This window comes from Melozone crissalis, unplaced genomic scaffold (assembly GCF_028551555.1).
Source record: "Melozone crissalis strain CALT ecotype California unplaced genomic scaffold, PUWL_Pcris_2 ptg000012l_1, whole genome shotgun sequence".
In the NCBI taxonomy this organism is placed as follows: domain Eukaryota; kingdom Metazoa; phylum Chordata; class Aves; order Passeriformes; family Passerellidae; genus Melozone; species Melozone crissalis.
The window spans coordinates 8,506,286-8,522,481 of NW_026535790.1; the positions used below are offsets into that span (position 1 = coordinate 8,506,286).

General features: G+C 37.5%; 1 protein-coding gene across 1 annotated transcript in view; it reads right to left on the reverse strand.

The window, feature by feature from the left end:
• Window positions 1-16,196, reverse strand: part of SMG1 (SMG1 nonsense mediated mRNA decay associated PI3K related kinase) — a 60,979-nt gene that overhangs the window by 29,950 nt on the left and 14,833 nt on the right. Inside the window, exons 4-24 of the mRNA XM_054270573.1 lie at window positions 16,039-16,175; window positions 13,744-13,802; window positions 12,827-13,040; window positions 11,974-12,099; window positions 11,807-11,879; window positions 11,033-11,130; window positions 9,384-9,557; window positions 8,182-8,406; window positions 7,969-8,070; window positions 7,254-7,523; window positions 6,575-6,705; window positions 5,721-5,882; window positions 5,170-5,288; window positions 4,671-4,758; window positions 4,487-4,588; window positions 3,841-3,981; window positions 3,349-3,548; window positions 2,908-3,104; window positions 2,084-2,251; window positions 1,161-1,315; window positions 547-692 (exon numbers count right to left, since the gene is read on the reverse strand). Of these exons, the coding sequence (XP_054126548.1) occupies window positions 547-692; window positions 1,161-1,315; window positions 2,084-2,251; window positions 2,908-3,104; window positions 3,349-3,548; window positions 3,841-3,981; window positions 4,487-4,588; window positions 4,671-4,758; window positions 5,170-5,288; window positions 5,721-5,882; window positions 6,575-6,705; window positions 7,254-7,523; window positions 7,969-8,070; window positions 8,182-8,406; window positions 9,384-9,557; window positions 11,033-11,130; window positions 11,807-11,879; window positions 11,974-12,099; window positions 12,827-13,040; window positions 13,744-13,802; window positions 16,039-16,175 (3,087 nt within the window). The remainder of the gene's footprint in view (window positions 1-546; window positions 693-1,160; window positions 1,316-2,083; window positions 2,252-2,907; window positions 3,105-3,348; window positions 3,549-3,840; window positions 3,982-4,486; window positions 4,589-4,670; window positions 4,759-5,169; window positions 5,289-5,720; window positions 5,883-6,574; window positions 6,706-7,253; window positions 7,524-7,968; window positions 8,071-8,181; window positions 8,407-9,383; window positions 9,558-11,032; window positions 11,131-11,806; window positions 11,880-11,973; window positions 12,100-12,826; window positions 13,041-13,743; window positions 13,803-16,038; window positions 16,176-16,196) is intronic.

Genomic DNA, 16,196 nt, shown 5'->3' on the forward strand with positions numbered 1-16,196 from the left:
ATATCAAAGTTACACAACTTCTAAAGGATTCTTCCACTGACGCTTTTTCTAAGGGAAAAGAGAACCTTTTCGGATGAGGTTTTGAAAAAATTTAGTTTATATCTGTAAAGGAACATCAAAACAGAAAAACAGAACTACTAAATTAGGAACAAAGGATGTTCATTTTCAAAGATGAAACAGAATACTGCAACCAAGTCTTAGAAGTTAAAAATCTCTGAGTAACTAGTGCATTTATGATACAATTATGTCATAAACACTAAGGTTCACATTATGATGATCTAAAATAAACTAGATTAAAATTAGTAAGTTACAAAATATTTTACCTATTACCTTTAGTTTCATTCAGCTAGACCTCAGTACTGCAAACCCTCCTATCTACACATAACATTGGTTTCAAGGGCAATAAGTGGTTCAGTTTAACTGCAGACAGAAACAGGTTTTCAGATTTCAGAGTCAGACATCACCATGGCTGTAGCACTGAATGTTCTTATTTTATGTACACATTTACACAGTTGTATTTCTCTTAAAAAGAAAACAAACACTGACCATTCAAGGAATGCTTTGGGCTGGCATTGTTCACACTGTTGGAATTGGCCAACTTCAGAACAGTCTTGTCAAAGCCTGTTATACAGCAATCCACTCCAGTCATGGAGCAGAGGTGCTCCTGGTATTCTGCAGTTGCTTTTTCAAACCTAAAACAATTCAATATTTCAGTCAGCATCTTAAAGAACCAGGCTGGGTTTTTGGTTTTTTTGTAAATAAACTAGATTTTGTGCATTATTTTACTCCAATACTCATATCACCTTCAGCAAAAGAAAGGGATTAGGATAGGATACGAGGTTGCTGGCTGAATTTCCAGGTTACAGCATTTGATAAAAGCTTGCCCATGACACTTTTAATGTAAACTTCAAATCAAGTAGAGAAAAAAAGAAAGAAAGAAATGAGTTTTATATTTGACTGTCACAATTTTAATCTGAATGAGTAGAGTTGGATACTGATGAAACACATATTACATCTCTGAAAAGATTCACTGAGTACAATTGACATGGAAGTTCATCAGCCTTGACTCATGCCACAGTTTTAAAGACTCAGAAGCAGAACTTTCCCTAGAAGGAAACAACATCCAAGTTTGTAGCAACCAATAATTTGTGAAAGCTTACCGTCCTTCTGCTTGCTGAGCTACAGAATTGATCCAGGAGAGGCTCTTCCCAACTACAGCAGAAGACCAGACAGCAATACCCTGAATAGCTTCAGGACAGTGAAGCTCACATAATGCTTCTACCAGCATCATAATTGTCACTTCCAATTCATTTCCCTAAATGCAAACCAAAAGCATAATTTAACAAACTCATCTAATGCAAGAGCCCCCTGTCTGTGGGTGAAAGCTCAGAAATGGTGAAGCAGTATTTCACTATGCACATCTACAAGTGCTCCTGATACCCATCCACTGCACTGCTTTTGGAAGAGCAGGGGAGCCAAGGGAAGAGTTTGAGCTGTGAACCCACAGCCTGAACACCAATGGTGAGCAATCGCTGTGTGGTGGCTTTGTACCTGCATGAGAATTTGTAAGGGAGCACAAAGTAACAAAGAACTAGTAAACCTCCTCTGGTAAAACATTTAAGCAAATCAAATCAAGTACTGAAGAAACTATTCAACCCTTTCAAGAAGGCTTTAACTACTTTATCCTTCCATCCCACCCTTGAACTTGGCTGCTGCCAGTTAGAGGAAAGGTACTCCCATGACACAAACATCACACTACCTCAGGCTTGGGATGGCCTCACACTAATGCAGCATCAGTTTCACAAGGTTTCCACTAAATTAGAAATTGCTCAATTAAAACTGTGAATTAACTCTAGCATTTGTTCCTGTGTAGTGTTTGACCACATCTGTTCAGTATATCTTAACCTCCAATCCACAGTATCACAACCACAATAAAAACACAAAAATTAAAAATGTGGCTTTAAATAACTCATTCTTTTATATACCACTTGGTTTAGTAACTACTGGTTGCCTTAGCTTACTTCTTTTAGAATATCATAGTGAATATTTCTGCAGTAGTCCACAGAGGTTGAAAAGAGAGTACCTGAGAGATACTATTATTAGTTTTCATTTCTGTGAGTAAATCAAATCCATGCCTGACTGTGACAGCAGGCTGGCCAGCCAGCAATCCCACTCTCATGATGGACAGTCTAATCCGTGTCAGCCAGTCCTGGCACGTCTGGCGGTTGGTGTAAAAGAACGTCCTGATAACCTTCAGAGACAGGAAAGAAGTTTCACAACAACATTCCTCTGCACAAACCCAAACAGTTAAGTACTTAAGATTGATATCAAAGGCAGGAAAGTTTATTTTCTCCAGTCTTCAATTAATCATTAATTTTATTAATGTAAGTTGTCTGAAATCACATGTAGCATGCAACTGGCCAGGAACACTGGCAGGCCAGAAGTCTTAATATGCCCTGACAATAAATCATGTATTACTGTCACATCAAAGTCTGGTAATTAAACAGCTTGTTTCTACAGTGAAGAATGTTTTGCACTTAAAAATACACAACGGGGTATGTTGCTTGTAAATAATTACTACACTCCCCAAAAAGCAATTAAAGCTTTAAATAACTGTGTTAGTTTTTAAATTGGGCTGCTGACAATCTACAAATAAGTGACTGCTACAAATCAGAGGTACTACAGTCTTGCTGGATTTGTAGCACTATGCAAGCTGGTATTCCAGAAACAAAGCCTGGTTTAACATGTTCTGTAGGAATATGGCAAAGTTAAAGCCAAAGTGTTTTAGGAGCTTCCAACTGTGAGAAGTTTTTCTGGAATTCCATGGCTAAGAACTGAACAATCCTGAAAACACTGCTCATTCACCAGACTGTTCCAAGCAACATCAGCACTGCAACACAGACAAACCTTGGGTGGAGAGGTAAGGGCATTGGCACATCCTTCATATGCATTGTACATCAGTTTTTCCAAGTTCTCCAAATACTGCAGAAGGAGAACAAGCCTGAGCTGGTTGCTACTGTGTCCTTCATCATTGTCTGCAGTAGTCCACTGGCTGACATCTTGATCAGGGTTTAATGTGTGGGCTGCAAGGCTCCTAATAATACCTGCACATTTTACCAAAACATGGGAAAAAAAAGAGTTACCAAAGGGTATTGTATTTAAATGTGCAAAGGGATAGCAATGCTAGCTCTCAAAATCTACCACAAGTTAACAGTAATTATGCAGAATCTTTAAAATCTCTATGCACTGAAAAATAAATCCACTGCGCCTCTTGCCTTAGACATGAACACCTTTGCCTCACAACCTTACCAAAAAATCTCATCAAAATAAAGTATATTTTTTCTTTACCTTCAATTGTTTGAAATGTATCTTGGGCTCTCCCCAGAGGAGTTCTTAGCTTTGAGAGCACAGTGAACTGAGCTGCTTCCCAGACAGCCCACTGCCACAGCACAGCATCAGTCTTCAGCAGGTTCCGAGGGATGGTGGGCTGATCCCTCTTATCCAGCCTTTGACAGCTATAGAATAACCTTTCTAACCAGTTATCCTTCCTGAAGGAAACATCAGTGCATTAACAAGTTTATACTGTACACACTTCATCTCCCTATTGTTCACAAACAAATCTCTCACAAAATTAACTTCCAAGCAGCAATGTACATAGGAAAACATGCCAAAAGGTGTGTATTTAAGACATTTTATAAATACTTAGAAGTATTTTAAAAAGTTTGAGAGTAAAGCAACATAGTTTATAATGATAATTAGAAATTTTTAACTAAATGTAACTTGGACTTGTTTACTACAACTTCAACATCGATAGATTTCAGTTCTACAAGGAGTTCTTACCCAGTTCGGTGGAGGTTTCCATACAAAATAAAACTGATGACATCAGAGAAATCCTGTGGGTGGAATGTGTTACTTGGAGCTTTGCTCATGTGACTTCTTATAGCCAAAGAAATTTCTTGTATTTCAGTGTGGGTACGGTTACTGCAGGAAGAGAGGGAAAACAACCCATGCTGTAATGTACTTGAATAAACCAAAACAAGGTTTGTAAGAGAGTTACACACACATTATATCTATAGGTAATGACTAGAAGTAATTACATGCTTTGGTATTAATACCAAGTTCTTTCAGAGTTCAGGTCTTCAAGGCAAATTATAGGACATATTGCTGAAGCTCTGGATAACAGGGACCTTACAAATACTCAGTGCACAGCTAATCAAATTTATTAATTACTTTGTGTAGTACATACTGTTCTTAGACCAGTAAAAGCACAGGACAGATAGCAAGACACTTAGAATCACAGAGGGTTGGATGAGATCTTTAACATCATCAAGCCCAAATATCAACCCAGAACTACCATTGTAAGCTCATGCTCTTTGATTTTGAACTAAGACAATATGATGACCGCCCACTGGCATTATTTTTAATTTTGAGTGTCCCTGAAGAAACTAAACCATTATTTAAACTGAAGTTGGTCTGAGCAACTCACCTCAACACAACATCCAAACGAATTGACTTCAGCAGCTTTCCAAAAGCTTGTCTCACACGAGCACCACTGTGGACAAGCTGAACACGACACACATCAACACACCTGCAGCACCAAGAAGGAAAGAAGGGTGAATATCCCCATCATCAGCAGAATTCTAATAACTTACAGAACTCTGGGCAAGTACCTCTGTAAAAGGTCATCTGGAAGGGAGGAAGACAGGGCATGGAGGCTACTACATGCTTGAAGACAAATGTTCACATCTTCCAGAAGTGCTGAATTAAGGAGTTGAAAGGAGAAAAAAAAGTCATTCTTGCTGGAATTTGGTAACTTCTGCACTACTCTGCATTTGTTCCCATATTATTTACAGATTTTGGAATTGAATACGTGACAGAACTGTTCAGTGCTTTTGAGAAATGGTTTGTGACTGGGAAATTGATCTACCAAAAATGTCAGTGATGTGTCAAATCTCTTAAGATTGCAACTTATTTTAAGAAAATTAAGTAACAGGCATTTACTTAAAAAAAAAATCATATAAAGAGTCTAAGTTCTTGCACAATACAACCTTGAAGCATCCTTAAAGTAAATGAAACAAGTACAATTGCTACTATCAGTGGGACAAGGCTATTTATGCACTTAATTTTGAAATGTAAAAGACAGTTACATAAAAATATGCAATATCTTACTGTTTGCTAAAAGTCCTTTGCAAAAGTTATGAAAAGATGGGAGAGAAAATAACGGTGCATATGTTTCTGACTTCTTCATCAGAAGAGCCACTTCCAAAGCCCATGTTGTAAGTAGTTTCCTTCAAAAACCAAGAGTTTAGTCACTCTACAGAGTTACAGAAAGGTACTTTCAAACTACTTCACATTGTACATCAGTATCACACCATAGCTCACACTTTCTAAACAAGTTAAGAAATAACTTTAAAGATATCCCCAGCTTTCACAGCATTTTGGTAATACAGGATGGCAACTATTGCAAAACTGTTTCTTTCAGTGAATTTTGATAGCTCTGCTTCTACTGGATAATTCTCAGAATGGTTTAAACTTCTCTAGTTTTCATATATAAAAACAAGCAGCTACATTTTTCCACAATTTCACCAATAATGTATAAAAAAGCCCAAACGGGATAAATTTACCCCAAGTTTTACAAATTTAAATTACCCTGGCTTCTGAATTAATGTATTCTACTGGACAAAAAAATTTTTTCCAATTTCTAAGAATATTTTCCTTACCTGGTATCTTGAGTAAGGTTATCCTTCTTAAGCAGTAGCCCCAAAAGGTTCAGTATGATTGAGAAATGTTTTTTTGTTGCTGTAGTTACAGTACTTATAACTGCTCCATCAAACAGAGAGGGAGAGGAAGAACTGAGGCTACTGGATATGAAGTGGTCGTGCCTGGAAAGGCAAGGAAAAACAAACTGTAAAACCACCCCAAGATTTGAGATACTTCCCTGAAGTTTACAGGAGGAGAAAAACATCAACAATCAGCAAGAAAGTTAAATGAACACATGCACACACACACACCATACTCAGTCAAAACCTAAATATTTTGATCCCTAGCCTAAAAGAAAAAGCTACAATTTGCTATTAGTCCATGCAGGCCAGTAACCTGTTCTCAACTGCATCTGGTATCCAATGCTTAATGAAAAATCACCACAGCTAAGAAAGTAGAGTAAGAGTTAAAATTGTATACTCCCTTACTTTAACAACAGTTTGTATTAATAAGGTCTAAAATCTATTTACATCTGTTGTTTACATCTCACTACCTCTCCCAGATCTCTCAGTAAGCAAAACATTAAATAATCTTTCCTAATTTACTTTCAAGTAGAGTTCCCCCTCAGTTATCTCTAGTCAAACACCAGATTTCTAATCTATCTTTGAATAAAAGGCCAACTTTAAGCCAGGATATGCTTTACTGGCTGAGATACAGCTTCCCTGCAATTAATGAAAGTAAAAACTAATTAAGGAAGTTTGGGCAAAAGCTTGATTGTAACAGCCTATTCCATTTCATTCCTCCAACAATATATTCTATTCACATCAGTCCATCCTAGTGCTCTTAAAATATGCTGAATTATCAAACCCCATACCTGGAGCAGTGTGAGTACAGTGTGTAGAGCACTGCATACTGGACAGCAGGGAAGTGAACTGCTATGTCACCATGAACAATCATCAGGTTTTTACTCAGCAGTGCAAACACAGTTGGTGAAAGGGCCCACATCTATAAAACAATCACAGAAACATAAAAACTAGGATCTACTTTTAACTGTAATTTTCATACCATCAATTAATGTCTTTCCCTTTTTCCCCCACAGGAAATAATTTAACTCTATTGTTTTCTGACTGTAACTATTTTCTTTCCCATTTTTTAGCAGTCTGCTAAAAGTAATTTATGTTTTTATATGGAAAGATCTGGAAAGCTTTTTCATATGTCTAATATACTACCAAAGGACACTTTACAGCTGCTTTTATCTGTCTTGAGTTTCAAAAGCAATTACTATGATGATCTTGGCATTAAACTCTTAATAACCCTGATAAGATGCTCTTCCCTAGAAACTGCTTTTCATTATGCAACAACTGGAGATACAATCCACCCACTGTTTCCCCTGAGTTGTAACACTGGGAGTTTTCCTAAAACTTAGGAAGTTGAGAGACAAATATGATCATTTTAGTTATACATATGTGCCCTACTGGTGTAATACATTAATTTTAAGTAAAGAAGTATTTTTTACACTTATTGCATGAACTGTCTGTTGAGTTTTTACTCACCCCAATTAATGAGTTTTTAGCATTTCCAATAGTACTTAGAGCACTGAGGTCAAATATAACAACAAACTTGGCATTATCCACATTGGATATAAGCTTCTTGAAAGAGTCATGCTGGATTTCAGAACAGGCCTCAGGAAGATGTAAACTATGGAGTAGACTATTTAAAGCACAGGTCATTTCTCCTAGAATCAACCTGTAAGCAGTCTCCAGAACAGGAATGTTCTTCAGGCTCAATACAGCTTGGTATACAGCAAGGGCTGCTGCAACGACCTTGAGAACATAATTACAGCAATAACTGATTAAAACAAACAATCATAAAACACACTAATCAGCAACAAAGACTTTAAGATCACTCTTCTTTATCTATGAATAGCTTAGTCTGATACAGATACCTATTTTCAGTTTTCTGTACATCTTACTTACAGACTCTACTAATTATTTTCTAGATCATCCACTCAACACACTGAGTATCAAAGCCAGATGAACTAAGAACCTCTCTACCTGGGATTATGGCAAACTTTCCAATTTCTTATCAAATCTCAATGCTAAAACAAAGAAATAGCTATATCTGCCTTTTCAGAAGTTTCAGATATTCAGTTAAGACTAAAAAAATGTATTTAAGATGAGCTTTACAGCTTAAGTTTTACAGCTTAATATACTCTAGGAAGTGCATGAAGGCTGTTGGAACACACCTGTAGAAGTTACTTCCTCTTACCTCTTTCTCCTTATGATAACGAAGAACAAGTAGTTTAGACTCTGGTATAAATAATTTCTCTACAAATGATGATGGTAGTTTTGTATTTATTTGTTCAACAATCTGGGGATAAGCACAAAAATAAGTAACTTTACCTGAATTTTTACTAATTATTAAAGATTGATCAAAATACTGTTTTTCTACTCCCTCACAAGAATAAAAACATGTACAAACCAGTGTCAACAGATTCAGGACTGAAATGACGTAGTCAGTGCCACAAGTCTGACAATTTTCCATCTGATCTAATCCATAGGTGATGACCATGTCACAGTGTATGGTCATACTGGGATCCAGGCTGCCAAGTAAAACCCCAACACACTCATTGGCAGCTGTAAGCACAGCTTCAGAAAAGAACACTTGGTTTGCTGCAGTCACACATCTCATTACTCTGTACAGAACCTACAAAATTAAAAACACAACTGAGTTAAACTCCATTAAAGAGAGATGCTAATTAATTGTATTCACACGCATTTGATATCCTGTCCCATCACCTGCTCTGCAGTTTGTTCAATTCTATTCTGAAAAATGTCATCTTGACATTACATTTCAGAAGTGTAAGAAAAAACAAACTTTCAACTGCTTGGTTTCCAATTCAGTTAGAGATCTACAAAACCTAAAGTCATGATTCACAGTTCTGTTCAGTTCCAACTAACATCAACAGAACTCCCCTTGAAAAAGACAGATGAGTTTTCTTGAGCTTTTGTCACAAGAATCCCCTGCAGATTAATGCAGAAGTTACATAACTGTCTTGTCTTCAACTGGGAAATCCATACACTTATTTACCCAAGAAGTTGTGTCTCTCACAAAATTCTCAAGGACATAAATTCCAGCTGGGCAGGTCACCCAGCAGCCACAAGAGTTTGAGTGCAGGTATTTTTATCTTATCTCCTCACCCATTACAGAACTATATCAGCTACTTAGCATATTATATAATATTTATTCTGAGTTTACACCGCCCTATACTATAGAGCTAGAAAAGCTTGCTATCAGATTTAATAGATAAAATTTCAACAGTAAGAAAAATCATCACATTTTATAAAATCAAACTCATAAGCAGAATTCAAGTTTCTACAGTGCCATAGTTATCTGAATAAACAATAACATGGTTTCAAAGATAACAAGCAAACCCAGCCACAGGAAGTTAAAATGTCTAAAAAAAATTAATTTCTGATACGATTTTCATGTGCCACTATCACAATCTATACTTTTATTAAAGTATTGTAGCATATCTCTTGGAAAAAATAAGATTTATCCAAAGCTGAGAATATACACATTGATGTTCATAAAATCTAAATCAACTCAGTCAATGGCATGCATTGCTGTATGATGAGAAAACATGTGAGTAACCAAGAAAGGCACAGCAATGGAGCTCTTACATCAGTTACATAGGCTTCTGTGATGGGGGGTCCCCTGATGGGGCTGAAGCGCTCCCCGATGCTCCTCACCACGGTGCTGAACACCCTCAGCAGGGCGGCCAGCTTGGGCAGCGACACCGACGGGGGAGGAATGTCCTCATCCACTGACTCCCCTGACGCCACGTGGCTCAGGTCCTGCAGCACACAAGGTTTGTGTATCAGCACACACCATTAACTTACACATGGGGAAAATATCCAAATGTGACACTGAAAGTACTTCATCTCTTTTCCAGACATTAAACTGTACAATCCAATTACAGATGTGTTTATCCAGTATCTCTTAACTACACACACGTGAAGGTGGAATATAAGCACACAATGATAACAAGAAGTCACAGAGTAGCAATGAGTTTAGCCACTGAAACAAAGTACTCAGACTATATCTTGTAAATTAAACCTTAGGCTTATGAAGTTCCTGGTCTCTGGAACATGATCATCTGTGTTGCTGCACTGTTACAACAGTTTTCTGAACACTTTTACCACTCTTCCAAAATATTCCCATCCCCAAACTGGAGTGGAGATGTTTGGCCATTCCCATCACACATGTGAACTATGTTGATCTGGAGACCAAGAGTTCACTAACAGCCTACTCCATGCCAGCTGGCACCAGTGCCTGGGAACATTCCCAGAAGTGCTGATCTCATTAGCAGAGCTGTAGCCTTGCTCTACCCCACTGTGAGATAAACACACTGGCTGGAAGCACCTCCTCCACGTTAGCACACGTTATCTTAAAACTCTTCCGTGACTAAGAATACACACATTGAGCAGAGCAGCAGCCAGCCTGATAAGCAGTGATTTACTGCTCTGCCCTGAGAATCCCAAAGCTGTCCCAACAAAGGCCCTGCTGCACAGAGAATGACACTGACCAAATTATTGGTTCTGCTTTGAGTGACACAAATTATGTTCCAAGTACAATTTTACCTACAGGACCTGTATATTAACATACACAATGCAGTATAATTGACCTGTAGGTACATATTCATATGAGCACACACACCTTAAAATACAGCACTCCCCCCAACCCCAAAGCTCTTTCTTTAATGACAGCATCAGATAAACTCTATGCCCTGTTAACTACGCAAAGGTTACAAAGTCAAAATGAAGCACATTAAATGAATATAATCTCAGCTTCCATCAGTTCCTGCTGCATTATTTCCTGCACAATGTAATCTGCTGCTTTATTTTAAAAAGACAGATTTACCATTAGTCTTTTGAAACATTAAGAACTCCTCTCTCTCCCCAACACTTACTAGTTCTGAAACACTCTGAGGTTGGACAATTAGAGAAAGCACCAAGGAAAAATCATGAGCTGTCTTCACATCAGCTCTTGAGAAATAAAGGCATTCCTGCTTGGTCAATTGCTTATAGTTTTACTACAACACTATATTCTCAATCAACAATGGCTAAAAACCTTGTTGTGATAATAATTAAATAATTCATGAGTATTTGTGCAGCTGGTCATTGTACATGACTGAATTATACTCCATAATTTGGTCCTCTTTTCCCCAGGAAAGCCTACAAAAGTAATACAGCCATAAAAATCACAGCTGTGGGTTTATTAATAAAACCATAACAGTTAACTCTGGTATATACCATAAAGTCTTGTTTACCTCAGCATAAGCCTCCATATCTTCCAAAAACTGACCCAAAAGTGTGGTAGAAAAAGTTAGATCAGCCACCCAAAAGGGCTCCAAGCTCTGCAGCCATCCTGTACAAAAATACCAAGCTAATTAATACAGGGTGACATACAATCATTAAATTTTAGTTGCATATTTCTGAGGGAAAAGTTGCTGAGCTAAGAGGTCATCTACATGAAAATACTAACACCAGATGTTTTTAAAAGAAATACAAATTGTATCTCCTTCTTCTGTCCTTTTGCAAAAATCCTTTTAAGATTCAGTTCTGCTCCACATCAGTAAACACCAAGGATAGAATCCAGGATTATGATACAAGAAGAATAATAAACTTGCTGTGAATAACTCCCAAGAAAACTGACAAAGCTACTGGAAAAACTCTCCTCATTTTTTAAAGTATCTCTATGAGAAAGATTCTCTAAAAGTATATAGGAAAAATACATATCTTTTCACAGAGGGTATACTAAGACCTATAAATTTATTAAAGATTGTTACAAAATTGCACAAAACAATTGGTTTTTAAATGTACTCTGAATAAAGCATTGCATTTTTCCAGAATTAGCAAAAAATGGAAAATGCAAATTTGCTAAGAAGTTCAGAACAAAGTATCGTGCTACACAGCCAAAAACTCAGTTTGGTTTTATGTCAGCTTGCATGTCAGAAGACCCAAACTGGCGTAAGTAAACCCCCAACATCTGCAAGCCAGAGCAGGCTGTGAGACCCTCCATGAGCTCCTCTGGCCAAACTTACCAGAGACCTGTTGTGTCAAAGAAGGTTTCTGGGTATGATCTATGTGCCACCCAACCAGGATGTCCACTGTGTCCTGGAAAGCAATTGTGAAAACAGAGTCATTATCCAACTTAATGCACCAACATTTCCATTGTAGAAAGAAAACACAAAGCACAGAGAAAGCTTACCCTAAAATTGGTGCTGAAAATGTGTGGGTAGCATCGAGACACCAGAAGGATGCACTTGACACACTTGCACAGTAACTCTGGTGTATCAACATTCTCTAGGATGGACTGCAGGCTGGTCATTACAAGCTGAAAAGCAAAGGCACCAGATATTTCACATTAAACATGAGAGACAACACACTGTAACAAACTGCTTTGATTCAATCAACAAAACTCTACTCGTTCTGCAGGAACAAAATGTAAAAGGCATCACATACACTGCATGAAAATAATCACTTCAAGGGGGCATTTGCTTGATATATGGCAGGGACAGGGAACACTTTTCTTTAGCCACAGAACAACTGTGCAATTTTAAGCCCTATTTCTCCTGCTGAAGCTTTCTGGCTCTGTAAAGTAACTATTAAATTGGAGCACAGACCTGGCCATAGCTCTTCTACACCCAAAATAAGAAACCCTAAAACTTGTACAAAGGGACATCACCTTGTCTGCACACATCCTACTCATTCTCAGATCTACCCACAATTCCAGTTAGAAATTGTAAATAGGAGGTGGCATATAACAATCAAAAGGTTGGGGTTTGTGTACCATTCCACATAAGTTTATCTTTTTGTTTCAAAAAGATTCTTCTTGGATTGCTATAAATACTAGAAAGTTGCATCAAAGTATGTGACTTGTCATTCTTTTCTAATTAAACCAGAATCAAATAATCCCATTCAGAAAGTTGCATCCCAGTTGTAATGATATTTATTTATTATGCCAATATAGCATTACTTACTGTTCATTCCAGTTTTAAAACTTCATTCAAGCATTGCACTGAGAAAATCATTAATAATCATGTTTTAACTTGTAGTCTTACCTGCATTAAAGATGAAAATGCTTTCTTTTCTCCTACAGTCTCTAGTGCTTTGTAGGTTGCACACAAATAAAGAAGTTTAACCTCATCTTTTGTGGATGAACTGAATTTGCTAAAAATCCATTTAAAGATCTTCTCAGCCTCGTAGCTCAGAGAAGCACAAAGAAGGCCAAGACAGCAAGCTCCTTCCTGTCTCAATTCCTGAAGCAATTTGCTACTGTATTTTTGGAGAGAAAAAAAAGAAACTTGGGATCTCCAGCCATGGCAGCAAAACAGAAGCATGAACAGAACTATGCATTTTCTATAGCAAAAGAAAATAGATGCAGAAATGAAGCTGCTTCTCTCCTACTTAACGGCAGCAGTGGCAAAGCTAAGATAAAATTCTAAGAAATATTATTTCTATGGAGTAAATCAACTGGAATAAAAGTATGCAAATGTGCTGTTTTATTAGCAACACACTACCCAATAGAAATAGTTCTTAATATGCAGCTGAGTCTGGGAAATAACACTGACCTAAGCACCTAAAAAGCCCACACAAACCTCAGCATCCTCTACATACATTCTTCATTGGATGTAAATGACTCAGCTTGTAAAAAAACTCATTTCACTTTGGAAGCTACCCCACCACAGCAGTACACAGCTCCACCAGCTGAGTGAACACACCTCAGACAGACTCCACACTACCCACAGCACCAAAGCCACACTTGTGCCTCCACATTCTGTCCAAGGGAGGTGTACTCTAGACAGCCCAACAGAACTGTTGATATGCCTAAGAGCCTTTATTTCCCCCAATTTCATTCTGTTCCTGCAATGGGACACCCATGCAAAACTAGCAAATCACTTTCTCTCAAACTTTTCCCTCTCTATTTCAAACTAATACTGACATTATTTTTCTCCTTTAGAGCATTTTTTCAATTTACCTTTCATTGAGCACATCATGAATGGCAGTCAGGATATTATCCAGTTGTTTAACAAGTACCTGTAATATAAGATACATAAAAGGCATAAGCACAGCAATTGCCCAATACTGCCTCCACAATAGGTCCTGCTTACACCCACATTAAACACAACACTCCCAGTTCTCCTTGCCAAGAGAATGCCATTATGCTTTCCATGGCCACTGCAGACTAGCATCAACTATATTAAGCAACACTGCAATATTATCCTAGATGTTATATTTGATATTTATTTACAGTAGCCATGAAAATACTGGCAGCCTGCTATCAAGGTCTGTTCCAAGTTTAGTTCTTGCTGATAACATTACATCACCATGGAAGACACATCACACAGCTCATGAGTAGCATCTACTAAAGCCCAAATTTCTAACACTAATAAATCAATTGTATCACTGGAAAATTTTATGGAACTCATAATATAATCTGAAGTATTAAAGTTTCTATTTAGGCAACCCAGCATTTTAGTGAAATGAAATACAATTTTGGAGGTGAGCATTATTGATGAACTAGTGCTTCTCAGCAAACATAACCAGAAAGACTTGTTTTCCTAAGGTGCACTAAATCTCTGCCACTTTACTGATCTGACTGAAAAATCACACATTAGCTGCAACTGTGTAACATATTAACAGGAAGTTTCCTTGACAAGTTAATAAAAAGGTTCATTCTCTTTTCTTCAGAAAGACATTCCTCTTTAACACTGTGGATAGTAGCCAGTTTTTGTTTAAAGTTTTGAGCAACATCATGCTTTTGAGGCTGGAGGGACAGAGATCCACATGCTTGACCCCTCAGAACTCATAAGGGCACTTTGAAAATGTGTCTGGTACCTGCAAGACAGGCTAAAAAGGAAAAGACATCTCTATAATTTAGAAGCTAAAGCTGGACTCCATTAGATGACAAGAGACTACTGACTTCTACCACTTTACTCTGAACTCATATTTCAGCCCTGAAGATGAAAACAACTCAGTTAAACTACACTGAGTAGTGTCAAGACCTGCAGGAACTACTGCTAGAACTGTCCATTATGAAGTTTTGGCCTTGATATCACTTGACATCTGATCTTATTCTCATTAGTGAGCTCAGAGAAGCTTCTAGGTGACAAACTTCTAATATTCTGACCACTAACAAAGTTTGTCATTGCTGACTTAGACGTTACAATGGCAATTTCAGTATATTCTGAGATACCAATAAACCTAAATAAAATGCAGTTACAAAATAAAATTTTACAATGGGAAAAAGCTCATGAAGAACAATGGAAGTCTCTAAAAATAACCACAGAATAACTGTGGAAGACATTTACTTCCTAAACCCTTGTAGCAACAAGAGGAAAGCTGAAGTGTTAACCAGGCTTGCACAAGGGCTGCTTACACCTATGTGCACAGACCAGAATATTCCCCATATTCAAGTCTCATGTCCTTTGGAAAAGAGTACAATTATCACTGGTTAATTAACATACAATGAGAAAATGAACCAATTTCTTATGAGTAAGGACAGACACAGATCCCACAGCTAAAGTATCAGAGCACTGCTTGCAAATGAGTGGCAGGATATTAAACCATCACTTCCTGCTTTTTCAGTACTTAGAGAAATCTTAAGCTTTCCAAAACAGTGGGGGAGATGTGTCAGACAATATGCTCTTTAATATTTCATTTCAAAATACGTAATATTAAAAATTTATACCCACAGTGGGATACTTCCCTTCCCATCCCCATATCCTTAAAAAACACTTGAGGACATTAGAGACTTCAGCAAACCACCAGAACTCCTAAAGATGTAATGAAAAAAGATTTACTTAGTTCTCTTCCCACATACAGAGATGTTTAGTTAGAAAGCTGAGTAGCTCTAAGATGAGCTGTTCACAAGAATAAAAAACCTGTGTATTTTTAATTTAAAATACAGAAGCAGTTCTTGAACAAGACAACAACACTTCCCTTTCCTTCTGTTTCCTTTCTGAGGGATCCAGAGGCTATTCCTAAGAGCAGTCAAAGAAAGCCACACACATGCCATGTAAATTCCTCTAACAGCTAATCTACATTAGTTCAGGCATTCAACAGTTTAGCTTAAGGCAATACATCCCAATAAAACATTTCCTGAATTATGGAAACAAGACAGACAATCCAGGAATACACTCTCCTTTCGTGTGGAATGAAATTCTTTGTATACAAGATATTCCTGCAGACACATCCCAATACTCAGATTTGAAAAAGACAATTTTATAAAACAAGAACTACCCAATGCAATGGAAAAGGAAGAATTGCTGACCAGTTTGTTTTCTGGTTGCTGAATGAATTCTTTCAGTTGCTTTACAGTAGCCAGTCTTCGGTCTCTGTCGTCTTCCCGAGTAATCCTCCGAAGAAGATTTGACAGTCGAGACTCGTCAGAATAAGACAACGGTCGCTCTAGAAAAAGAAATTCTTTAT